The sequence below is a fragment of the Pan paniscus genome, chromosome 1, assembly GCF_029289425.2.
Source record: "Pan paniscus chromosome 1, NHGRI_mPanPan1-v2.0_pri, whole genome shotgun sequence".
Lineage (NCBI taxonomy): Eukaryota > Metazoa > Chordata > Mammalia > Primates > Hominidae > Pan > Pan paniscus.
The window spans coordinates 104786733-104814036 of record NC_073249.2 but is presented as its reverse complement, the minus strand read 5'-3'; the positions used below and the strand labels follow the sequence as shown (position 1 = coordinate 104814036).

The window sequence follows — 27304 nt, the reverse complement described above, 5'->3', positions numbered from 1 at the left end:
TTCACATCAGCATTTAAGTATCGTTAACTTTATGTAAGAGTGTTTCAGTTGGGGACTGGTGTGTTTCCTGATGTACGAAGAATAGTTGTACTACATTAGGTGTGATTATGACCTAATTATTGTCTTTATTTGAAGATTATGTGTGATCTCAGGAGATGTGTATGGGTTCAAGTTGACAAGGGGTAGATTTGTGGTGGTTAAAACTGAGTGTGTCAACTTGATTGAATTGAAGGATACAAAGTATTGATCTTGGGTGTGTCTGTGAAGGTGTTGCCAAAGGAGATTAACATTTGAGTCAGTGGGCTGGGGAAGGCAGACCCACCTTTAATCTGGATGGACACCATTTGATCATCTGTCAGCAAATATAAAGCAGGCAGAAAAACATGAAAAAGCGAGACTGGCCTAGCCTCCCAGCCTACATCTTTTTCCCGTGCTGGATGTTTCCTGCCCTCAAATATTGAACCCCAAGTTCTTCGGTTTTGGAACTCAGACTGGCTCTCCTTGCTCCTCAGCCTGCAGACAGCCTATTGTGGGACCTTGTGATCATGTGAATTAATACTTAACAAACTCTCCTTTATATATATATAAAGATTGCCAATATATATATATTAAGATTGCCACCAAGACACTTTGGGTTGGAATATATATACATACATATATATTCCATTAGTTCCATCCCTCTAGAGAACCCTAATACAATGAAAAATTAATATAACAGTATTCTACACTAACTGATCCAGTATAGTTTTCTGAGTACATTTTTCACTTTTTTGCTTATTGCATTTATAGAACTCTTGGTTTAGTGCTTAAAGCAGGAGAAAAAATGAAGAATGTTCCTCCTTTTCTCATCTAATTTAATAAACACTTTTGAATAAAGCTCAGACCCACCTAGAAAAACCCACAATCTATTCAGGTGAGATATGTGTAAAAAAAATTACAATAAAATGTGATACATAAAAATAATAAAACTTAGAGACCATTTGCCTAAAGGAATCATGAAAGGGTCACTAAGACACAGTTTTAAATAACATTGGACAATCACCAGTTGTAGAAAAGGGCATTCCAGGCAAAAGAGTGTGTAACTGTATGGAAGCAATAATAAGTACAACATTTTCAGGAAATAAGGAGAATTTGGTGTGACTAGGCCTAGATGCTTGTGGGGAGGCCAGGCTACAAAAAGATGTAAAGTCTAGGCTGTAGAGAGCTATGGAAGTCATGTAAAAGAGTTTGCAGTTTATTCTGCGGATGATGAAAAAATATTAGACATTGTAAGCAGGTGAGATTGTTAGAATATTTGCATTTATAATCAAAGATGTAGTAATATCATGGGTGAATGAGATGGGGAGAGAAGAAAGGCAAGAAAACGTATTCAGAAACTACTTCAGAAGTCCAGGTGAGAGATAACATGGCCCTCAACTACAGGGTAGCAGAGGAAATGGGAGGAATAGACAGGTGAAAGGCAACTCAGAGGTTGGCTTGGGTGACTGAGTTGAAATGAGGTCAGAACAAGGGACAGGGAGTTTCTAGCGTGGGTATTTGGGATGTACATGGCTGCTACGTATTTCTGTCAACAAGGTGAGCTGAAAGTACCTGTAGAATATCTCCAAGGAGAACATACAAAGCATAGCTAGAAACATGAGCCTGAATGTCAGGGTTGGGTGGAGCTAAGGGAATGATGGTGAGATTCATCAGCAAGCTAATGAAGACAGTGGCAGTGGAGGCGAATACACACAGTGAAATTCCCTAGGGAGAGCTGTGATGTGGCTCAAAAGAGGGCGCAAAACAGTGCTCCAGGGAGCACAGACATTTAATGGATAAGAACAAGGTAATGAAGAAGCAAAAGGAACAGGGTTCAGAAAACCAGAAAAGCCAGTGCCCTGAATGTCTAGGGAGGGAGATTTCCAAAAGCAAATAGTCAATAACATCAGCAACTTTTCCTCTGGTGACAGTGTACTTATTTCTTTTAGTGAAGTAAACTCTGATTCCCCATCCTGGTGTACATATTTTTTTTTTTGAGACAGGGTCTCACTCTGTCACCCAGGCTAGAGTGCAGTGGTGCGATCATAGCTCACTGCAGCCTCAAACTCCTGGGCTCAAGCAATTCTTCCACTTCAGCCTCCCAAGTAGTTAGGACTACAGGTGCACACCACCACACATGACTAATTTTGTTTTATTTTTATTCTTGTTTTTTTGTAGAGATGGGGTCTTGCTATGTTTCCCAGGCTGGTCTCAAACCTCTAGCCTCAAGTGATCCTCCTGCCTTGGCCTGCCAAAGTGCTGGGATTGCAAGCGTGCGCCACCGCACCTGGCCCTGACATATATACTTTAAGCAGTCAAAGTATTTGGTCCTTTTTCTTTCTCTTTCTCTGCCCCCTGAAACTCTTAAAAGGAAGTTAGGGATAGTTGTCTGGAACATCCCAGTTCCTTATCATAATGTTAAATGTGCACCAGAGCTGGGGGACATTTAAGAGCCAGACACCATGATCTAAAAGATGCTAAATAAAGGTATCTGCTGAAGGTAGGAAAGCACTGGCTTTGGTCTCATTAGTTACGTGTAAACCCGACTTGACAGGTGCACTCATAGGTATCCCAGCTGAGCATATGGCATGTGCCGCCATTCAGGCAGGGTCGAGACACAAAGCATGGATGAGATGTCGAGTACTGGCAGTCCTCTCCTGTAAACCCTGAGGCACATCGGCACGTGGCTTTCCCCAGCATGGCCTGGGCCACACAAGTCCCACCATTCTGGCAGCGGTTCTTCTCACAGGGGTCTCGATGTTGACAATATTCCCCCAACAAGCCTTCTGGACATCTGTATGGAAAAGAGAAGAGTCCATGAAAACACCTGACTTCTTGTAAGTCCAAAAAATTACAGTAAAACAATACAGTCCAATCAAGAAAGCACGAGATTGTGAATCAACAGACCTACAAGTACCACCTATAAAACTGCTTCCCTTTAGAAGAAAGAGTCCTTAGAGAACTTAACCACATACTCCCATGTCCTTTTGAGTCCTGGCAGGTGACAGAGTATCAGGTGTATGGTCTAGCAGGGTCTGCCATGGCCAGTCAACATGACCCTTATTCAAACGCAAAATGCACCCCAGCTTTTTTTCATGTGTGTACAGGTTGGGATGGTGTAACAGCACCTTTTTTAGAGCACTGTTCGTACTTGTCTGCTTAAATTCATTAACTTTCTCATTTTGACTAAGCCATTTGATAGGATTAAGATGTCCACAATATAATGCATGAACTTGACCCTATTATCCCCTCCAATTTAAAATATGTAAGATATCATGTGCTTTTCCTCAATTAAGCATTGAGAAATAGTAAGTGCTTCTTTCTCTTATTTCCACTGAAACATCAATTGGCTGATACCTAGTTTTCTGGGTTATGTTCAGGTGGCTGACATTACAACGGAAAAAGGGAAAGGAGGTACAGGAATGGGGAAGAGTTCAAAGGGATATTTAAAAATCTGTTAATATTTAAGTAGTAGGCATTTTTAACCAAATAAAAAGGCACAAAATATAATTAAAATAACATAAAATATCTAAGATACCATATAAACACCAAAGTGAAGGAAGGAATCAATTGAAGAATAACATTCTATGATATTTTCCACATTGAGGCACTGAGGAACCTTTTTACATGCCACCCCTTGATTCATAAGATGTACAACCATTTCAAACTGTGTGTATTATTTATGACAATTTTCTCTGAACAATATCAAAAAGGCATGGTAAGTCTCCATTTTCATAATGAAGTTGTTTAAATGGAATCTCTGAGAAGCATTTAAATTAAGAAACACAAACACTTTGATTCTAACTATAAATGCTGCTATATATTTGGCTGGTGCCCCAAATATGTGATTCAACTTATTCCTCGTTTTAGTTTTCGGGGACTAGAAAACTGAATCTAGTAGGCTGTTCCACCATTACCTCAAAGATTACACATTGAAACCAAACTCTAAATCCCCCTCTCAAAAACCAGCTCTTCTGTGCCCAAGCCTTGTTGTCCTGATTTTCCTAATCATTGTGACCTGAAACATTGGGGTCATGAGTGCTTTTGTCTTTGACAGTCATATCCAAGACCTTTCATTAACCATTGGTTGGCAAGGCTAGCTAGCAGGGGTCACAGTTACTGAGAAAAGAAGGAAGGCCAGATACTAGGGAACTAAGACAGAAAATGCCCAGAAGAATTGTGTAGTAGCTACAATGGCTAAAGGAGAAAACAGGGTGGTGAATAGCTATAGTGGTAGTGAGGTAACTGGCCACAGCCTCTTCACCCCTCCCAGAGCTGCATAAGATAAGCATGGCGGAGCAAGGAGCGGCTAATGCTCTGGGCATCTTCATGAGTAGGTGTAGCTACAGACCAACAGGCAGTGAAGAAAGTTCATAGCACTGAAACCAAAGATGGCATGCAGGTGACTGTGAGGAGTCTGTATCAAGAAGGTCAGAAGGTCTGGTTTGGAGTTCTGGTGCTGTGACCTTGGACAAGTTACTTATCTTCACTGACTATCCATTTTCTCACATTGTAAATAGTTAATAAGGTCACCTACATCATGAGATTATTCTAAGAACTGAACAAAATCAAGTATGTAAAAAACCTTATAAATGTTAAAAAGTTTTGCAAGTGGGCTGGGCACAGTGGCTCACACCTGTAATTCCAGCACTTTGGGAGGCTGAGGTGTGAGGACCATCTGAGGTCAGGAGTTTGAGAATAGCCCGGCCAACATGGTGAAACCCTGGCTCTACTAAAAATACAAAAATTAGCCAGGGTGGTGGTGCACGCTTGTAATCCCAGCTACTCGGGAGGCTGAGGCATGAGAATTGCTTGAACCCGGGAGGCGGAGGTTGCAGTGAGCCGACGAGATTGTGCCACTACACTCCAGCCTGGGCAACAGAGTGAGATTCCATCTCAAAAAAAAAAAGTTTTGCCAAGTAAAAACATCTTTTCTCTCTTCTTTGTGCTTATTGAGGAAAATACAATGCCCCATCCAAATCACAGCTTGATTTGAGAATAGTTTCTTGTGTTGGTTTTTTGAAGTGGAGGAGCAAAAAGTGCCAATGTAGCATAGCTAAAATTAACTCTGAGATATATTATTAAAAGCATTTGCAGCTTATTCAAGAAATGTGTTATGAATGTTAAAAACTGCAACACAATTCTCACTCACAGTGCAGCCCTCTGGGCATTATTAGATGACTCTTCATTCTCCCATATGGGAATTATGCACCTTCTAAATAATGGCAAATTTTTAAACGTGGGTGGGCTTTGCTCAGCTTTGCTCCTGAACTATTACACCACCCTAACACTATCATGTGGCATATGCTAAGAGAATGCAAACTCATTTAAATGGTAGCATCATAAACATATAATGGAAATATAAGGTTCCCAGGAAAACAAAAATGAAGCAAAATGGAAGTTTCTAAAGCTAAACAGATGTATTTCTGAATTATTTGTTTCTACAGTTTAATTCACATTGTTGCTCCCTATCAAGTATGGAAAAATAAGTTTTAACCTAAGATATATTTAAGAAATCAGTAAAACCAGAGATTGACAAAGTACAGTTTGCAAGTCTAATTTGGACCACTGCCTGTTTTTGTTTGGCCTGTGAATAGTTTTTTACATTTTTAAATGATTAGAAAAAAAGAACAAAAGAAGGATATTTTCTGACATTTCAAAATTATATACAATTCAAATTTCAGTGTCCATAAATAGTCTTACTGGAACACAGCCATGCTCATTCATTTATAGGTTGTCTATGGCTGATTTTCCACTACAACAACAGAGTCAAGTAGCTGTAATGAGACCACAAAGCCTGCAAAAATAATTACTCTCTGGCACTTTACAGAAAAAGTTTGCCAACTTCTGAGTAGAGAACATATGAAGGCTAATTCTATAAATACCATCCAATATGCTTATTAATAATGATCGGTTTCTGATAGGAAATCAACCTTATTAGTTTCCACAAAGAATATTAAACTTATAATCATTCATTCACACAACAATTAGTAAATGCCTATTATGTGCCAGGCATTTTTCCAGTGCTAAAAAATTCTTACACTCTTGGAGTTTACATTCTAATAGCGGAAGACGAAAACAAAATTACTAAGTAAAAGATGCACAATAGATGGAGTTAAGTGCTGTGAAAAAAAAATTAAACAGGAAGGAATGGAGCTGGGGATGAGGGTGTGGGGTGAGCAAAGAGAAGTATCTCAGTTTAGAATAGGAAAATCAGAGAAGACCTTCACTAACAATACTTGAGTTGAAACCTAAATAAGGTGAGAGTAATCATGCAGGTATCTTAGGGAAACACATTCATGAGAAAGGGAACAGCAAATGCAAAGGCCATAACACAGAGAGCAGCCCTAGCGTGTTTGAGAAACAGCAAGAATATCTGGAGCAGCAGAAAATAGATGAGAGCTGTAACTGGGATGTGGATCAATTGGGGCCTTTAAGCCACTATAAAGAAAGACTCAGGGTTTTCCTCTAAATGGGATAATACTTACATATGAGGTACAACAGACTTACTCTCCTAAAGCCCGTGTACAGAACCACATATTTGCTTTATGTGAAACTAGACCTACTGTATTAATAAAGTTTGATTTCTATTTAAAATGTTTTAGAGGGCTGGACATCAGCTTAGTTCTTTACTTTTACCTTAGAAGATATACAAGTCTCTTTTAACCCACATTTTCATGAGGTCCCATTTCCCTTTCCAAATTATTGTTTCACAGCTAACCTTCTATGACTGTAGCCTAATTTCAGATATTTCTCTTTCTTTTCCATCTACTTCTTACTTATCCCTCTGCAACAAAACTTTAATTCTAATTATTGCTTAGAAACTGTTTTCTAAAAACAATGACTTTCCTCTAGTCAAGTTCAGTGGTCTCATCTGAAACTTCATAAGGAAATTCTCTCTCCTATAGGGAGAATTGCTAACCACTCCATGCACCATTTTAATCACTTTACCTTGGCTTCTATGACTCCCTCTGTCTAACTCAAAACCCAGTGAAGTCTTAGTCTGGATTGCTGATTTCTCCTTCTTCCCCATCTATTATGGCCACCCTAATGTTTAAGTCTGGACTGCACTGCTCTTTCTCTCAAATGCATTTGTTACTGTTGTTGTTCACTTGGTTTTAAACAACTTCCTTCCTGTAACTGACTCCAAAATACACTGTTCCAGTCCCATATGTTCAGTTTTCTAGAAGTCATCTGTCTATCCTAATATGTGCTGCCACTATTTGAAACTAAACATTTGTAAAAGGAGATCATCTTCCCAAGAAACTTTAATTATTCAATTTTTCTAAGGCTTCCACACACAATTTAAAGTAACTTCATCTCTTTAAGTTGTATATAATTTATTACCACATTCTGACAAGACTTGTTAACTGAATTCCTATAATACTTATCATTCGTGTTCACAGTTTACTTTTTGATACAAATTCTGATCATCTTAAAAGCCTCAGGCCAGACATCATCTTGTTGCTGGCTTTTCCCCCATTTCCAGCCATCCTTGGAATAACAGAACCTTCAGATTCAAGAAATTTAATTTCTATCCAATTAAGTAATCATTTCTAAAATATTTCTAAAAGATGATCACCAGCCTCTGCTTGAATACAAGCATGTAGCATGGTGCCGGATAAATCTTGAGAATTTAATAAATGCTTGGAGTTATTATTGTTCTGCTCTTAAGAGTACAGACTCTGGAACCAGACCACCTGGATTTCAATCCCAACTCCACCATTTACTCAATGTGTAATCTTGGGCAAGGTACTGAACTTCCCTGTTGTAAAGGAGATGTAATAACAGTGCCTACTTCATAGGATTTTTAAATAAGGGTAAAGCACTTAGAACACTATCCAGCACATAGTAAACACTATGCATTTGTTAACTGAAATTACTGGCTGACTACTTCAACAAAAGAACAGTCTTCAATGTGGGTGGATCCCACTGTGAGAAAGCTCTTTCTTTCTTAATTCTTCAAATTCTGCCTCCCTTCCTAGGTATATACCCGAGATAACTGAAAACATATGCCCACATAATAAAAATGTTCATAGCAGCATTATTCATAATAGCTAAAAAGTAGAAACAACCCAAATGCCTATAAGCTGATGAACAGATAAAGAAAATGTGGTATATCCATAAATGAAATATGTGGCCATGAAAAGGAATGACATTCTGATACATGCTACAACATGGATGAACCTTGAAAACATGCCAAGTGAAAGAAGCCACACACAAAAGGCCACATATTATATAATTCCATTTATATGAAATGTCCAGAATATGCAAATCCGTAGAGATAGAAAGTAGATTAGTGTTGCCAGGAGCTGCAAAGAAAGGGAAATAGACAGTGACTACTAAGCAGTAGAGAATTTCTTTCAGGGTGATAAAAATGTTTCAAAATTAGATAATGGTGGTGGTCTCATAACTCTGGAAATACTAAAGTCTACTAAATTAAACACTTTAAAAGGGTAAATTTTATGATACATAAATTATGTCTTAAGTTTGAAAAGAACAAACTTTGTCTCTCTACAATTTCCAGGTTATCTCTACCCTCTAGAACAAAAAAGAACAAGCCTTCTGCTTCTTTTACATGTAGCCCTTCAAGAATCTGAAGATAGTTATGTGGGCCTTTTGTTTTCTTTTTTCCAGGATTCAATGGTTTGGCGTATTCCTCAGTATAGGGTTATTTCCAGGCTTCTTCACCGTTTTAGTGGTGCTTCTATGCTTAATAGTAGTAATAATAATCAGAATGACCAAAATTTTCTGCCTCCCTTCCCAGGTATATACCCGAAGTAACTGAAAACATATTTTCTAAGTACTTAACTATGTATTGTATATTTGCTAAGCATTTGATAGCTATTGTCTCTTGTATTACTCGCTCCAGTGCTATATTATAATCTCCATTTTATATATGAGGAACTCAAAGCTTAGAAAGATTAAGATTTTACAGCTAGGCCGGGCGCGGTGGCTCACACCTGTAATCTCAGCACTTTGGGAGGCCGAGGCAGGCAGATCACCAGGTCAGGAGATCGAGACCATTCTGGCTAACACAGTGAAACCCTGTCTCTACTAAAAATATAAAAAATTAGCCAGGCGTGGTGGCGGGCGCCTGTAGTCCCAGCTACTCGGGAGGCTGAGGCAGGAGAATGGCATGAACCTAGAAGTTGGAGGTTGCAGTGAGCCAAGATCGCGCCACTGCACTCCAGCCTGGGCGACAGAGCGAGACTCCCTCTCAAAAAAAAAAAAATTCACAGCTAGTAGATGGAAGAGGCAGGATTCAAACCCAAGTAGTCTCTAGAGTGTGTGTGCTTCAACACTAGGCTATCCTGCCTCCCCATCACTGGATGACTCCAGTTCATCAAAAACCTCTTTAAAAAGTGAGGCTCAAAATGGAAAAAGGCTTAACACATGTTCTTACCAGTGCAGCACAGAGCTGAACCATGACCTCCTGATCTGGACACTATGCTTTTACTATTTCAGAATAAGTTCTTAAACTGAGGAGGCATCGTGAGAGCGCAGTTCAAGAAAGAATAATGCTCCGACTCATACCCAATGGATGTGTGTACTTTTTTAGAAGCCACAAAATACTACTATGTGCTATGGAATACACACTCAGCTAAAATATTCAGAGCCTTATTTCACATGAACTACTAGTGTACCCTATTTTTCTCATCTTATACTTGTAGCACATGTTTTTTGAACCCCATAATTGGAACTGTCATTCATTCCTTATAAATCCATCATATTGAGTCTTTACTCCAAGTTTCCTTGATTGAGACAACTTTTACATTATACTCATACAATCACAGAATTTCAGCAGTGATCTCAGAAACCAAATGGTCTGAACCCCTATAGCACTGAAAAGGACACCAAAGCTAACTGATCTACCCAAAGTTGGTTATCTGTGAATCTAGCAATTTCCCCAGTTTTACAAATATATCCCTATCTTCACCTAGACCTTACAATGAAATAGTACTTAACTGAAAGTGTATGACTAAGTCTTGCCCCAAGACTAGCACCTATTCAATCAGCTCTAACATCCTAAATGGACCAGCATCCTATCCATACCTCTCCTCTCCCTAAGGACAGTCTGGAAATTCCTTGCTGAACCTAAGCATATGACTAAAAGAATAATCTTTCCTAAGCATAATTTTCATGTCATTCTTCTGCTCAGAAACTAGCAACAGTATTAATACCAAGCCTTTCAAATCCAAGTTCTTTACAATCTCTGATCTGCTTGTCTGTCCCATTCCAATCATCTAACCATCTGACTCTTTAGTAATCCATAACTCGAACACTCCATATTATTTCCACAATCTTGTTTACTGTCCCCTATATTAAAATCTTTTTAATTTCCAGTGAGAAACATCATGCTTCCCTTCTGGTATATCTCCAACTTAGGTTCCTTTCTTCCACCCTTTTTTCAAAAATCTGCTGTAAACCTGTCCTATAGTAAGCCTTCTACAAATCATCCCACCTGTCTCTGATCCTTCCAACAGCAGATGTAGTGCCATGTCATGCACTACATTGTCTCCACTGGTACGGTTCTTCTTTATTTAAGCCACTGTTATGTCTTTGCTGTACCTTTCTCAAACTCCCATCTAGATAGTTTTTGTGGGGAAGAGCCTGTCTTGAACCCTTGGTGTAGGTTCCCTGATTACCTGAGTACCTAAACCCCACTAAGCAGCTGGTTCCAAAGCAGGCTAAATTTCATGTGATGGATAAAGTCAGTCTCTCAATCCAAATGTTCCACAAAATCCATCTCTACTCTGTGATCTGTCTGGTAGAATAACAGGCCAAATCAACCTAATAGTCATCCTGAGGTATACAATTATCCTTCACACCCCAGGAAGCTAAGCAGCATTATGGACATGGGAAGAAAGGGGAGTAATCGGTAAGACAGTCAGAAATAACAGACCCTTGTTTCCTAAGGCAGGAGATCTTTCAACTTGCAAATCCCTGTTCAACTGTGGTATAAGGAGAAAATATACTCTGTTAGTCTTGGTGGAAAGTAAGGTTCTCTGCTTCAAAACAAGGGCTTAAATAGCTGTCTTCTTGAGATGGCTAAAGTTGAATTTGGTTAGAGAATGAAAACATGGCTAAACACCCAACATCCCTTACATATCTATAATTCCATTAAGCTACCCAGCACACATTTTGGAAAATAGTCTACCACTTGAACTAAAGGTGTATATTCTAAAAAATAACCACAAAAATCTAACAGATGCCTTTCATCCGCAAAACTATATGAATGTTTCCCTCCTGTAGGGAGTTTATTAATTATTTTCATAACTGTCTCTTCAGTGTCTCTCAGTGACTTCTACTTACTCTCTCTTCTCTAGCATTGGAACTCTGAAAGAACATACTTCGCAGATGAGGTTGTGAATACAGAGAAAGGTTTGGGGAGCATTTTTCCATTTTAAACTCCATAAACTAATCTGAATACTTACCAGGTCCATAAAGATATATTTATGACTTTTTCTTTAAAAGTCTCAGCTGGGCACAGTGGCTCACACCTGTAATCCCAGCACTGTGGGAGGCCAAGGCGAGCAGATTGCTAGAGCAGAAGTTCGAGACCTGCCTAGGCAACACGGGCAACATGGTGAGAACCCCATCTCAAAAAAAAAAAAAGTATCATTTCTGACATTGAGAGGTCCACGTTTTCATTGTTACTGTTCAAACATACGCATGGGGTTGGATGTAGAAAAGCAAAGGAAGGAAGAAAACAGAGAAAAACAAGGGATTCCTCCTAATGGAACTAGAAAACATTCCATTTGAAGGATACCCCTACAGTTTCCTCTCACTTAAGCAGATGAAAACCAGACCCCAACCCTCACATCTCACTAGCAGCCTGGATTAGTTTACATGTAGCCACTTTACAGATTTCAACGAAGCTGGGATCTGAATAGCAATTCCAATCTATCTGGCAATGGCTGCAGTTCAGGATCAGTCTCCCTAGTAATACAGGACAGAAAAATTTGTTCTTTCACGTTTCCTAAGTGAATAGCCACTCGTCTACAGAAAAGCTTAAAACAGTGTAGCATCTTGGGTCAGCTCCAAGATGACTGAAGTCTGAGCAGGAAATAAGCCCCTTTTCCAAATAAAAGCCAGTGTTCTCTCCCCTTGTTTTCTCCACCGAATGTTCTGTATCAGCAGGGTGAGGCCAAATTGCATCCAGGGCTTTGCTGCAGCTCTGTCTTTAGCTTTTTTTTTTTTTAAACGAGGATTTGGCCATTCAAAAAAAAAACAACAACAAAGCAAAATCCCACCACATACAAGAAGAAAAAGAGAGGCATGCTTTACAAAACAGCTATTTCAAAATCATGATTTTTAAAAAAACTATACAGAATGTGGAACGAAGGGGAAAAAAAAGTCTCATGTGGGTTGCGTCGGCACCGCAGCTGCTCCTCATTAAAGCTCCTCTTTACTCCCTCTGGGCTAGTTTCCAGCAGAAAATTCTTTAAACAGAACTCTGCTTTCAACCCACTTTCTTCTTGCGCTGGGCCTCTTGGCCCCCCAGTCCACAGTGGCAGCCTGCCCTAGCTGAGCTCTAGAGGGGGGAGCTGTCGTTAAGGTAAATGAGGTAAGGGCAGGGGAAAAAACTAACAAAACCCAGAAACCAAATTAAGCATCGGTCAGTAACAAAGGTCTGCAGTTTGAAAGGCTCCAAATCAGTCTGTTCTTTCCTGTGACCATAATGCCAGCTTAGTTTCCTGCCCCCCTACTCTGTCACCCCTGTTAAAGTAGATAAAAATAATTGCTAACAGCCAAGGCTAGCTGGAACCAGTCAAAGTTCCTATGTAACATTCAATTCCCAAGGCTCCGACTACAAACTTGTAGGTACCCCAGAGCCTATAGAATCAAGTCTAAACTTCTAGGCTGGCATTCAGGAGGCCTAACCCACCTATTGGTCTAGACTCACTGGTCTCCCTCCTTTCAGTACCTCCTGGCTGAGGTCTGATGGGCTTGTCAACTTTTTAATTCTGTCACTCTGTGTAAAGGTAACTAACTAGGTTATGCTAATTACCAACTTTGTTTTAAAAACATGCATGAGGACTTCTAGTTAACTTCCCAGGCTACTCCCAGCTACTCAGGAGGCTGAGGCAGGAGAATCGCTTGAACCCAGGAGGTGGAGGTTGCAGTGAGCTGAGCTCATACCACTGCACTCTAGCCTGGGTGACAGAGTGAGACTCTACCTCAACTCAACAAAACAAAACAAAACCGGATTTAAATCAATACTCCCACCTATAATACATTTGCAAAATGCATCAATATATGAAAATAATCTTAATATAGAAGCCCAAAATTTATTTTTTTATAGTAGTATTATTTCTGAATCCTTTTGTGTTTGCATAGCCTTCCACAGTGAGGCCCTGGATCACACCAAATGGGTTATCTTAGATACTACTGAATGTAATAAAATAACCTGCAAAACTACACAGGAAGTAGACTAGTATCTTTGTTTCTTTTTTAACTTTTCAGAGCAGGAACAAGTTCACACACCTCCATAGAAGATCTTCCGTCTGACAGTTAGTAACACATGGCCATTTCGAGCAGCAGTTGTCATGAGGTCCAAGACTTGTTTGTGTGATTTCCCTTTAACAGGAATTCCATCAATGCACATTAGTTCATCAGCTGCGCGGAGCCGACCATCTTTCTCAGCTGCTCCCAGGGGAATAATAGCCCCAATATATATCTGATAAGATAACAAAGTACAGTTTGGTCCACAGTGTAAAGTTTAGCTGAAGAGTTAAGGAATTCCTAACTTAGCATTGTGCAAACCAACAGATTTTTGCAGTTCAACTATGAAAACAGTTATATTTTAGAAAGGTATTATCTGAGAAAGTGCCCATTCTCCAAAATGGCACTTCAAATAACCACATTGTATTATGTAATCCCTTATAGATCCTCAGGGCTGTGTATAAAGAAAATAGAAAATACAAAGTTGTTCGATAACTCAAAAAGCACAACCATTATCCCTATCATTACAATGAAACAAAACACTAAACTCAGAAAATATAAATCTGCAGAGTAGCTATTAAAAGTCTGTTCAATGTCATCAGGCAAGATTTTCTACATACTGTTCACAGCAACTGGGATCATTCTCAACGGTACTCTCATCACATATGACTAACGGTACAAGTTCAATATACACAGCACAGAGACATTTCTTGTTTCTAAATCTCAGCGGGAACAGAGTGGCCTGAAGCTTCACTTGCATCTAGGTGAACAAATCTGGTTCATTTTGCTCACCAGCATTAGAATCCTATAATTAGGCAATCCTGAATGTTTAGGCTAGTTTCAGAGCTGCTAAAATCTGACATTTAAGAGAAAAGAAAGGTTTCTTCTAAGTTGTTTGAAACAAATTCTTAAAATGTCTAAGTGAACATTATGAGTATCAACAAAATAGGAAGCAATAAAACAAAAATACAAATACCACCAAGAACAATTAAGGTATCTAGTATTTGTTCTACATAGGGCAACCTGCCTTAAGCTTTATGTGCCTCCAATGACTGTTGTAACTGTAACCAATATGACCAATTAGAACAAATTTATACTACATAAATCAAATGTTCTATTCAGAAATAAGAAGCCTGTAATTTTTAAAGATTATTGTTCTTCACCTAACTTCCAACCATATTTTTTGATATATAATATATTGATATTATATAAAATAAAATGCAAATATGTTCTTTAAAATGCTACAGAACACATTACTTGTTATTCAAACCAAGAGCAAAACTTAGAAACAAAACCCACTACATTTGTTCTCTAAAACAAGTTTATGTGAGAATCATGTGTAAACAAAATCCTAGACTTCAAATGCTTTGCAAATATAACCCTTATGCCTCTGGACAAAAATATTAATTATTTTATATTCCTCTAGTTTCAAAGGTAACAGATGAAATGACATGCAAAGTACTGAGCATGAAAATGCCAACCTATTAATAAGATGAGGTGAAACAATATGCACAGGCTCATGCCAACCATTTATGGAGCATCCAGAAGATAGAGTAATAGTGGGAAAGAGGACATGGGATTATAGGCTTCTTAGAGAAGGAAAATATCTTAGACTCTGTTTAATGAGGGCAAAGGAAAATATAAACTTAAAATAAGCTTTATGTAGTTATTCACACAGAGAAGTAAATAAATTAATCACTGTCTAATTTGCAGCTGACATATTCAGTTTTTACCCACAGTTTTTAACCTCAGCTACACCACAATAACTGAGGGACTATGATAATAATAGAAATGCAGTTATTCTTCATATTAATGAAACTGTTAGAGAAAAAAAAAACTTAAAACACACCATAATCCACCAAATCACCACTCAAAACATTTGAACAGGAAACAGCCATGTTCCAAAGAAGTGACACTTACAGACTGGTCAGGTCCATCTCCTCCTAGCTCCTTGAAGCCAAACCCTGACTCTTGTTTTTGAAGAAAAACATCCAAATCTTTGGTGTTTGGTGCTGAGAAAAATCAGAAAATATAAATACTATGATTTATTTTAAAAGGATTAAAACAAAACAAAGTTCAGTATTTAGTAGGATATTATAGAGTAACTCAATAAACTATAATCTCAGAACTTTTTAATATGGAAAATTTGCACAAGAGTGTAACACACACACAATTCAACTATAAATCCTTGTTTTGAGCTCTAAACAAAACTGTATGAAGACTGTTTAGAAACATTTACTCTCACTTCCATATACTCAGTATTACACTGCCATTAACTTCTAATGCTGTCCAATCAATATAACAATGTTGAATTCAGAATGATCAAACTTGAGTTTGATATTTGACAGGTGCAAATGACCTAAGTTAACACTTGGGTAAGGTACATTAAATCTGTATAGGCGCTCCTGTATAGAGTGCCTGTAAAATACCTTATTCCTGCTCTCAAGCTAATACCTTTCTCTCAGAAAAGTATTCCATATGAACTACTTACCTAGCCTAGTTTTGCAAAATGATAGCATTTTAAAGGAAAATAATTAAACACTAACATTTATTATTAGCCCCATTTTCTAGGTGGGAAAACTGAGGGTGTAAGTAAGTTGGCCATTGTCACATAGCAAGTGGTGAAGCTAAGATTTAAATCCAGGTTGATTTCCAGGGTCTAATCTCCTAACTCATACTGTCCTACCCTCAAAGGGTAGGTTGTATTCCTTAGAATATTAAGCAGGAGGATTGCTTGAACCTAGGAGGCAGAGGTTGCAGTGAACTGAGATCGTGCCACTGCATTCCAGCCTGGGCAACAGAGCAAGACTCCATCTCCAAAAAAAAAAAAAAAAAAAGAATATTAAGTCACAAAAATCTATTTCATGACTAAAATTTTTTCTTTGGGAAAATATTAATGTTATTTATAGGTAAGAAGTATTTACTGTAAAGAGAGAAGAAATAAACATGTCAAGGAACTATGTAAAAAGTGAGATTAGTAAATTCCTGATAATATTCTATAGAAGCAGTATCTTTTGATATATACTTCCTATTAAAATTGTAGGAATATATCCCACTTTGGGAGGCCGAGGTGGGCGGATCACGAGGTCAGGAGTTTGAGACCAGCTTGACTAACATGGTGAAACCCCGTCTCTACTAAAAATGCAAAACTTAGCCAGTCATGGTGGCATACGCCTGTAGTCCCAGCTACTCAGGAGGCTGAGGCAGGAGAATTGCTTGAACCTAGGAGGCAGAGGTTTCAGTGAGCTGAGATTGTGCCACTGCACTCCAGCTCCGGGTGACAGAGCAAGACTCTGTCTCAGGGGGAAAAAAAAAAAAAAAAGAGTCATCAGTTCAACTCACTTATTTTATGGGTGAAGCCTGATGGGACTGCAGAGTTTATACCAGTATTAATAATGTATCAGGCTATGAATGGAAAGTATGAAGAAAGGGATTCTACATAGTTATGCTAATTTAAATTATTGCTTTGCTGGGCGTACAACTGGTGTTCATCTTTCTGAATATGGCTTGGGATTATCAAGATGTACTTCTGCAACTAGTTAAATAAGCATTAAGTCAACTATACATATATTCCACTTGTACATATCTTTTCCAAGGTAGATTTACATCTCTTTCTAAGAACAAATAAATTTTAAAAAATTATACCTACTCAAATCTGCAATTTTACTTTGGAAAAGATTTATCATTAGTAAGTGAATTAGTAGGAACATGCATGAATTTCTGCCTTATGCAGTCTCTCTTTTTATCTCTCAGCTGGACTCCTTTAAGGAGTCAACTCTTTAGTTTCTTCTTCAAATTGCACACCCTCCCTCAAATTGCATACACCTCTCATTCATCCTTCATACTCCTGCCGGAAAAACCTTTCTAAAACACAAAACTATGCCTTCCTTATAGTTAAAGGCATTCTGTGGTTCTCTGTTATTTATATGACCAACTCCAGCTCCCTTGGAAGGGCATCATTGGCCTTCCTCAATCTGTTCCTGCTCTCCTCTGTGACTTTCCTTGCCAATTGCACCAAGCGAAAGTGAACTACTTGCAGAGCCCAAGTCATGCAAGGCCAGTGTGCATGTGCTATTCCTTCTATCTTTCCCTTTTATCTTCCTCAAAGACACTTTTTCATCCCTGATGACTTAGTTAAAGCTTTGCTTCCAGTATGAAGCTTTTCCTGACACTTCCTACTGCCCACACTGATAAAACTGAATATTCCTTCTTTGGATCCCAATTTATCCATTTCATCTTTCTATCACTGTACCTGTTAGGCTTATTATGTGTACTTATTTGTATACTATTTGATTACATATTTGTCTTTTTCCATTTAGTTCTAATAATATTTTTGGGTGCAGGTCCTATGTAACCTATTTATCTCTGTATTCTGGTTACCTAGTATGGCATCTGGTAGATAACTAGCACTTAAAGCATGATTTTGAAAAAAATGAATGTGTGAATGTTGAATATGCATGGAAGAAGTCCAGAGTTCTATTAAAATGGTAATGAAGGAATAACTTTTCAATATGCTTCTGAAAGATGGGAAGGTCCTAGTCTAAAATAAATCCAAATTTATCTTGTTATATGCTCTCCTGAAATATTCCACAACTACTTACGTTTATCTTCATATAAAGTCTTAGATTTCAGGTAGACCTCGGAAGGATCCAATTTTGGGGATCCTGACCTGATAATGCTCGGTGGAAAAGGCATAGGCTGAGGAATAGGCTCATTTATGGCCTCCAAACTTCCTGCATTTTCCTTTTTATCTGTTTTCTGAAATGGAAAAGAGCCTTACTTAGTATTTTTTAAAAAGCAGATGGTTGACTAATTCATAAAACTGATATCTGAAATGGATATGTCAACTGATTATAGTTGTATAGGTGGCAGGATCAAAGACACAGCAGATTTACAGTTACAGGAATTCATTTTCATAGCAATGTATATTTGGTTGAAACATATTTAACTTAAATTAGAAAAAAGTTTATAGTAATATCAACTGAAGAGCCTTAGTTAGTCCTATGTTTAAACAATTTTGCCCTTTTCTCCACCACCAAGACACAAATTGACTTTGAGATGAAGATAAATAGAAATACAACACAAGGCAGCACTTCTAAGTAAAGGAAGAGGGAGATTCAGAGAATATCTTCATAAAATTCTTAGCACGGCCCACCTCCCATTCACTGAGTTTAATTTCTAAGGAAGATGTTTAAGATAATACTCTCTCTAAGAAAACAGGAGAGGTTAACTCTAATTTAGGTTATAAAGATGGCACTGTGAAAACCCTGTCTGGCCAATTCACATATATTAAGAGAAAATGTACCATGCAAGACAATTAGATAAGGGAAAGCATAGTAGCATATTTTGATATTTTTCCTATTCAGATAGAACTTTCCCAAGATAACAGCCAAGCAAAATGACTTATTTAATAAAATGTTAACAATGAAATCCAATAAATGGCCTAAGAAATATGGTTTTGAGACCAGCTTGTTTTCCTGGATTATTGTTAGGAGAGGGAGATTATGGATGTTTGTGATCATTAACAATGACTAGAATGCAGGGGCACCAGTCTGTCAGGGAGTAATCAGGGGTCAGCCACTACAAAGTGTTGTGCTAGAGGGGACCCTTCAATCACCCAGACCCAATGAGAAGGCAGAGAAGCTAACAGTAGTCTCCTACCCTTCCCCATACATCTTAGCATTCTGTCAGAGGCGGTTAAAGTTCATCAGACCCTTCCATCAATTATAAAGCATTAGGGCCACTGCGACTGCAGTGGCATCCATTATGAAATAAACATGGTGGCACAGGAGTTAAAAATGATTACTAGAGGAACCAGAGAAATGTAGAATACAGTGCAATTTGAACTGAATGGACAAAAACAATTTCTGTTCACACTGGACCCAAGTAGTATAAGCAGTCAATGAAAAGGGCAGAAGCTGGCCGGGCGCAGTGGCTCATGCCTGTAATCCCAGCACTTTGGGAGGCCAAGGTGGGCAGATCACCTGAGGTCAGGAATTTGAGACCAGCCTAGCCAATGTAGTGAAACTCCATCTCTACCAAAAATATAAAAATTAGCTGCGTGTGGTGGCGTGCACCTGTCATTCCAGCTACTGGGAGGCTAAGGCACAAGAATTGCTTGAACCTAGGCGGCAGAGGCTGCAGTGAGCCAAAATCACACCACTGCATTCCAGCCTGGGTGATGGAGTGAGACTCTGTCTCAAAAAAAAAAAAAAAAAAAAGGCCAGAAGCTGAGGGATTCTTTTTAATCTATAAAACAGCAAATTTGCAGAGGATTCCTACTTGGTGGGCTAGAAAGAACTAATTCATTTAATATAACCGTCTATAGTTTATGGTTATGGAAGGCCATGTTTTGATTTTGAGATAAAAGACTCCAAATGAGCAAACTAGAACTAAATTAGAATTTTAAATAAAATTGTCTTTATATCCAAAACATTGTGGATATTTAAATAGCTACAAATGTGCACCTTGTAGAGTTTCTTCCACAACAGCAGTATTTGATGCACTCCTTTTTAAAGTTCTTATTCTCTGCACAGGTCCTTGAACAGGCTACGTGATTATTTAGAAGAATGCCAAAGAAGACACTGTTTCAGGTCTTTCACTTTGACAACAAGCAAATTTAGCATAGAAGGCCACAATTACTCTAGAAAGTCTTGTTTAGTCAGCCGGACGTGGTGTATCATGCCTGTAATCCCAGCACTTTGGGAGGCCGAGGCGGGCAGATCATGAGGTCAAGAGATCGAGACCATCCTAGCCAACATGGTGAAACCCTGTCTCTACTAAAAATACAAAAAAATTAGCTGGGTATGGTGGCGTGCACCTGTAGTCCCAGCTACTTGGGAGGCTGAGGCAGGAGAATCGCTTGAACCCCGGAGGTGGAGGTTGCAGTGAGCAGAGATAGCGCCACTGCACTCCAGCCTGGGCGACAGAGCAAGACTCCGTCTCAAAAAAAAAATAAATAAATAAAAAATAAATAATAAGAAAAGAAGCCGAATTTAGTCTTAAAAGTAAGAAGATTATCTAAAGGTGCATGCATATCTATAGTCCCCACAAAATTATGTGAACTAGTACGTCTTCTCTTCAGGCAGGGGCAAGACGATGTAATAGTTTATCATCTGTCTTAACATTTAGGTCCTTCCTACCTTGTTTCTCTGAAACACAAAAGTAAAAAGACCTCTAGGTTGGTTCTTTAATGTGTTCACATTTTATAACTTAGAGAACAGGATTATTGGTACAATAGGCCTTTAGTAATCCTCCAGTTGCAATACTTAACCAGTGGAGCACATCTCCTCACTAGGGGGCTTTTTCAAACGCTTCCCTAGTTTCTAATAAATACAAGCCAAGGGCAGCATGCCTCCTAACTTCTCCCAGTCGATAATCATCACCACAGTGAGCTCCTCTTACAGAGGGGAATGTGGCATCTCTCTCAGTGTGTTGGGGAAAAGATTTGAGGACCAGTGTATACTCACCATTTTGGCAGTTTTGGTTGGTGAAGGAGGACCTTAAAAAAAAAAATGAGCCAAAGTTTAAAACCAGAGGATGCATTCCCAGATCACAAATACTGCTAATGTTTACGATAAAACTAGCTTCAACTTTTAGTACACTAGTAAATTCTGTGTCTAACCTCCTATGTACCAGGCATTATACATATATTATCTCATTTCATTTTTATAACAATCTGAAGGCACAAATGTTATGACCATCTTACAGAGAAGGTAAACTAAGATTCTTTCCTATACCAAAGAACCAGTAAGTGGCAAGGCAGGAAACTGACATCAAACCTGTGTGACATTGAACTTTGGTGTCTTTGTTATACTTGTTGAAGCCCTGGATTACTCTCAAGCACTCACAAAGAGATTTCTACCTTACTTGGAGCACATTCCACCATCACTCAGAGAAGAAACCCATGTGAATCAAAGAAACGAGATTAAGAAACAACTCCCAAAGAAGCTGAAGTGCTCGTTTGCCTCAATAGTGAAAAGTAAAATCCAGAGAGATAAAAGAGTAAGTGGCTTTTATTCTTTAAGATACTAGTCACTTATAAGTATGGATTTAAGAAAGCATATTAAAATTAAACTTTGTGATTATTCCTTGGAACTGAATTTGTAAATGTCTGGGAGGAGTTCATGTCAGCTGATGACCTTGGAAAATAAAAATTATATTTCTCTCACATAAGCACTGTGTGGTTTAATTAACATTTACAGACAGATACTAGAGCTTAAGATAAAAACTTTATGAGCACATGCTATCATGATTGCCTCTGCAGAACAGATTAACACACCATCCAACATTTTACTTATCCACAGAGATGCTAGCTCTTTCAAAACATCTTTGGTGCATTACAGAGGTCCAGATGACGCACCATTGGTTGAAAGAGTCAATTTCTATTACTGTCATCAACAGAGAAATGAAATTAAGAGGATGTATTTCATTTGAAGTATCACAATGCTGTGACTCTCTCTAATCATTAAAGCCATGAATCAGATTTTCAAAAGAATACAGAGGGAAATAAATCCATAATGGACATGAATGAAATCACTAATAATTTTTTAAAAACTGCTGAAAAAGATACTGCTTATGGAAACAATCAGACAGAACCTTAAGGAAAATGCACACTAATTACTATTTAAGTCTGCTGGGAAAACACATTCTAAACTGTAAGGAAAGACAATCAGTAGATATAAATGCTTGAACACTGAAACTTTTTCTATGTTGTGCTTTTACTTACCTCCTCTTAAGATAAGCAATGGTACATCAGCACCTACTGGAAACTGCTTTAGCACCTCTACCACTTGGAGATGTGTTAAATTCTGCACATTTTGATGGTATATTTCCTTAATTACATCTCCTTTCTGAAGGCCTTGACACCACTGACTATCCAGTATCATTTTCACCTTCTGTCCAGTAGGGCTGTCAGCAATTGCAAACCCAAACCCTTTAGGGCCCTTAATCAAAGGGATAGTCACTAGTTCAGGCTGGGAGCTGCCTGACGATGCCATGGATACTCTCTGCTCACTTGTATCTGATGGTCCATTGAGACCATCACCAGTCAAAGTGTGTCCCGATTTTCCATTCTGCTCCAGAACCATTGCTCCTGGCTTAAAATCCTGAGGATTCATGCAAGTCTCTCCCTTGGTTAATGACTGTCCATTGATGACAGGGGTAGCAGCAACAATGTCCACAACAGGATCTTCACTGTCATCAGGAAGTGGATAACCACGACATAAAGTGAGGTTTACATACTGATTGACAGGTACCAATTGAAACATCTGGACAACATCTGCATGAGTGTGACCGAGGACACAGTTGCCATTGATGTCTACAATAACATCGCCTGGAAAAACATAATCATGTTAAAAATATTAAAATCAACAAATAAGTTAATTTTTTTGCTAGAGGGGCAAAAATAACTACAATTTAGCAACTAAATTTGAATTTTGGAAACCTCTATTAACTGCTGAAAAGATAGATTTCTAACACAGACCTTCTCCCTTTTCTAACTCATCTCTAAAACGTATGTATAAATGTCTAAAATCCTACTTATTTCAGTAGCAAAGAATTTTGACTTCAAGCTCAAGTGAATCATTAAAAAAAAACCCCTGATAATTTATATTATCATTGTTAGTATACCCTCTGAGTCATATCTAAGTATCCATGCAAAGCTAGGCACATCGCAGTAGATACTTAGTACAGAAGCAAATAACTCCACTGACTACTTGTACAAACTGTATTATATTTTTTGAATAAATTTATTTATATATCTGTATGTATGTATATATACATACACTGAAAAAGACGCTGTCCTTAACCAAACTCTAGACAGGTTCCTCTGAGCTCTTTTTTCAGTAGGCCTCATCCTTGGCATGTCCTCCAGAGCCCAGCTTTAGCAGGAATCCTGCTAAGTTGGTTTAGCCAGAATCACCCACTCTTGATATATGATCTAAGTCCTCATTCCCCACCATTCTCCAGGTGATTACCTGATCACCTCAGCCTGCATTCAGCAAGAATCCTGTCAAGTTCCTATAGCCCCTATAGCCAGAAATCCTCCTCCACCCCTGATATATATATAGATTTATATATATCTCATATATATTTATATATCATATATATGATATATATCTCATATATATCATATATATTATATATATCATATATATTATGTGTATATATATAATATATCATATATATTTAATGTGTATATATTATATATCATATATATTTAATGATATATATTTATATATATGATATATTTTATATATCATATATATAAATATATATATTTATATATGATATATTTTATATATCATATATATAAATATATATATATTTAAATTTTACTTTAAGTTCCAGGATGCAAGTGCAGAATATGTAGATTTGTTACATAGGTATACGTGTGCCATGGTGGTTTGCTACACCTATCAACCCGTCATCTAGGTTTTAAGCCCCACATGCATTAGTTATTTGTCCTAATGCTCTCCCTCTCCTCGTCCCCCAACCCCCGACTGGCCCTGGTGTTTGTTGTTCACCGCCCTGTGTCCATGTGTTCTCATTGTTCAACTCCCACTTATAAGAACATGCAGCGTTTGGTTTTCCGTTCCTGTGTTAGTTTACTGAGGATGATGGCTTCCAGCTTCATCTATGTCCCTGCAAAGGACATGATCTCATTCCTTTTTATGGCTGCATAGTATTCCATAGTGTATATATACCACATCTTCCTTATGCAATCTATCATTGATGGGCATTTGGGTTGGTTCCTGTCTTTGCTATTGTAAATAGTGCTGCAATAAACATACGTGTGCATGTGTCTTTATAGTAGAATGATTTATATTCCTTTGGGTATATATCCAGTAATGGGATTGCTGGATCAAATGGTATTTCTGGTTCAAGATCCTTAAGGAATTGCTACACTGTCTTCCACATTAATTGAACTAATTTATACTCCCACCAATAGTGTAAAAGCGTTCCTGTTTCTCCACAGCCTTGCCAGCATCTATTGTTTCTTGACTTTTTAATAATCACCATTCTGACTGGCGTGAGATGATATCTCACTGTCATTTTGATTTGCATTTCTTTAATAATCAGCGATGTTGAGCTTTTTTTCATGTTTGTTAGCCGCATAATTGTCTTTTTTTGAGAAGTATCTGTTTATATCCTTTGTCCACTTTTTGACAGGGTCAGTCTATCTTTAAATACCACCTTATTTCTTGAGTTTAAGAAGCCATTGGCTGGGCGTGGTGGCTCAGGCCAGGCGCAGCGGCTTATGCCTGTAATCCCAGTACTTTGGGAGGCCAAGGCAAGTGGATCACCTGAGGTCAGGAATTCAACACCAGCCTGGCTAACATGGCGAAACCCCATCTCTACTAAAATATAAAAAAATTAGGCCAGATGCGGTGGCTCACGCCTGTAATCCCCGCACTTTGGGAGGCTGAGGCAGGTGGATCACCTGAGGTCAGGAGTTCAAGACCAGCCTGGCCAACATGATGAAACCCTGTCTCCACTAAAAATACAAAAAATTAGCTGGGTGTGGTGGTATGTGCTATAATCCCAGCTACTCAGGAGGCTGAGGCAGGAGAACTGCTTGAATCCGGGAGGCAGAGGTTGCAGTAAGCTGAGATCGCAGCACTGCACTCCAGCCTGGGCAACAAGAGTAAAACTCCATCTCAAAAAAAGAAAAAAAATTAGCCAGGCATGGTGGCATGCGCCTGTAATCCCAGGTACTTAGGAAGCTGAGGCAGGAGAATCACTTGAACGCAGGAGGCGGAGGTTGCAATGAGCCGAGATTCTGCCACTGCACTCCAGCCTGGACAACAAGAGTGAGATTTGGTCTCAAACAAACAAACAAACAAAAAAACTAAACAGGTGGGAGCCGAGATGGCCGAATAGGAACAGCTCCGGTCTACAGCTCCCAGCGTGAGCGACGCAGAAGATGGGTGATTTCTGCATTTCCATCTGAGGTACCGGGTTCATCTCACTAGGGAGTGCCAGACAGTGGGTGCAGGACAGTGGGTGCAGTGCACCGTGTGCGAGCTGAAGCAGGGCGAGGCGTTGCCTCACTCGGGAAGTGCAAGGGGTCAGGGAGTTCCCTTTCCTAGTCAAAGAAAGGGGTGACAGACGGCACCTGGAAAATTGGGTCACTCCCACCCGAATACTGCACTTTTCTGACGGGCTTAAAAAACGGCGCACCAGGAGATTATATGCCGCACCTGGCTCGGAGGGTCCTACGCCCACGAGTCTCACTGATTGCTAGCACAGCAGTCTGAGATCAAACTGCAAGGCGGCAGTGAGGCTGGGGGAGGGGCGCCTGCCATTGCCCAGGCTTGCTTAGGTAAACAAAGCAGCCAGGAAGCTAGAACTGGGTGGAGCCCACCACAGCTCAAGGAGGCCTGCCTGCCTCTGTAGGCTCCACCTCTGGGGGCAGGGCACAGACAAACAAAAAGACAGCAGTAACCTCTGCAGACTTAAATGTCCCTGTCTGACAGCTTTGAGGAGAGCAGTGGTTCTCCCAGCACGCAGCTGGAGATCTGAGAACAGGCAGACTGCCTCCTCAAGTGGGTCCCTGACCCCTGACCCCCGAGCAGCCTAACTGGGAGGCACCCCCCAGTAGGGGCAGACTGACACCTCACACGGCCGGGTACTCCTCTGAGACAAAACTTCCAGAGGAACGATCAGACAGCAGCATTCACGGTTCACGAAAATCCACTGCTCTGCAGCTACCGCTGCTGGTACCCAGGCAAACAGGGTAGGGAGTGGACCTCTAGCAAACTCCAACAGACTTGCAGCTGAGGGTCCTGTCTGTTAGAAGGAAAACTAACAAACAGAAAGGACATCCACACTAAAAACCCATCTGTACATCACCATCATCAAAGAACAAAAGAAGATAAAACCACAAAGACGGGTAAAGAACCGAGCAGAAAAACTGGAAACTCTAAAAAGCAGAGCGCCTCTCCTCCTCCAAAGGAATGCAGTTCCTCACCAGCAACGGAACAAAGCTGGATGGAGAATGACTTTGATGAGTTGAGAGAAGAAGCCTTCAGACGATCAAACTACTCCGAGCTACAGGAAGAAATTCAAATCAAAGGCAAAGAAGTTAAAAACTTTGAAAAAAATTTAGACGAATGTATAACTAGAATAACCAATACAGAGAAGTGCTTAAAGGAGCTGATGGAGCTGAAAGCCAAGGCTCGAGAACTACGTGAAGAATGCAGAAGCCTCAGGAGCCGATGCGATCAACTGAAAGAAAGGGTATCAGTGATGGAAGATGAAATGAATGAAATGAAGCGAGAAGGGAAGTTTAGAGAAGAAAGAATAAAAAGAAATGAACAAAGCCTCCAAGAAATATGGGACTATGTGAAAAGACCAAATCTACATCTGATTGGTGTACCTGAAAGTGATGGGGAGAATGGAACCAAGTTGGAAAACACTGTTCAGGATATTATCCAGGAGAACTTCCCCAACCTAGCAAGGCAGGCCAACATTCAAATTCAGGAAATACAGAGAACGCCACAAAGATACTCCTCGAGAAGAGCAACTCCAAGACACATAATTGTCAGATTCACCAAAGCTGAAATGAAGGAAAAAATGTTAAGGGCAGCCAGAGAGAAAGGTCGGGTTACCCACAAAGGGAAGCCCATCAGACTAACAGCGGATCTCTTGGCAGAAACTCTACAAGCCAGAAGAGAGTGGGGGCCGATATTCAACATTCTTAAAGAAAAGAACTGTCAACCCAGAACTTCATATCCAGCCAAACTAAACTTCATAAGTGAAGGAGAAATAAAATCCTTTACAGACAAGCAAATGCCGAGAGATTCTGTCACAACCAGGCCTGCCCTAAAAGAGC

At 39.2% G+C, this 27304-nt stretch overlaps 1 protein-coding gene across 1 annotated transcript in view; it reads right to left on the bottom strand.

Annotated features, from left to right (window-relative positions):
• Positions 1–27304, bottom strand: part of LOC117975161 (membrane-associated guanylate kinase, WW and PDZ domain-containing protein 3-like) — a 173462-nt gene that overhangs the window by 97742 nt on the left and 48416 nt on the right. The window contains exons 5-10 of the mRNA XM_063604771.1: positions 22196–22801; positions 20937–20968; positions 18069–18225; positions 15388–15479; positions 13510–13702; positions 2742–2812 (exon numbers count right to left, since the gene is read on the bottom strand). Coding sequence (XP_063460841.1) covers positions 2742–2812; positions 13510–13702; positions 15388–15479; positions 18069–18225; positions 20937–20968; positions 22196–22801 — 1151 coding nt within the window. The remainder of the gene's footprint in view (positions 1–2741; positions 2813–13509; positions 13703–15387; positions 15480–18068; positions 18226–20936; positions 20969–22195; positions 22802–27304) is intronic.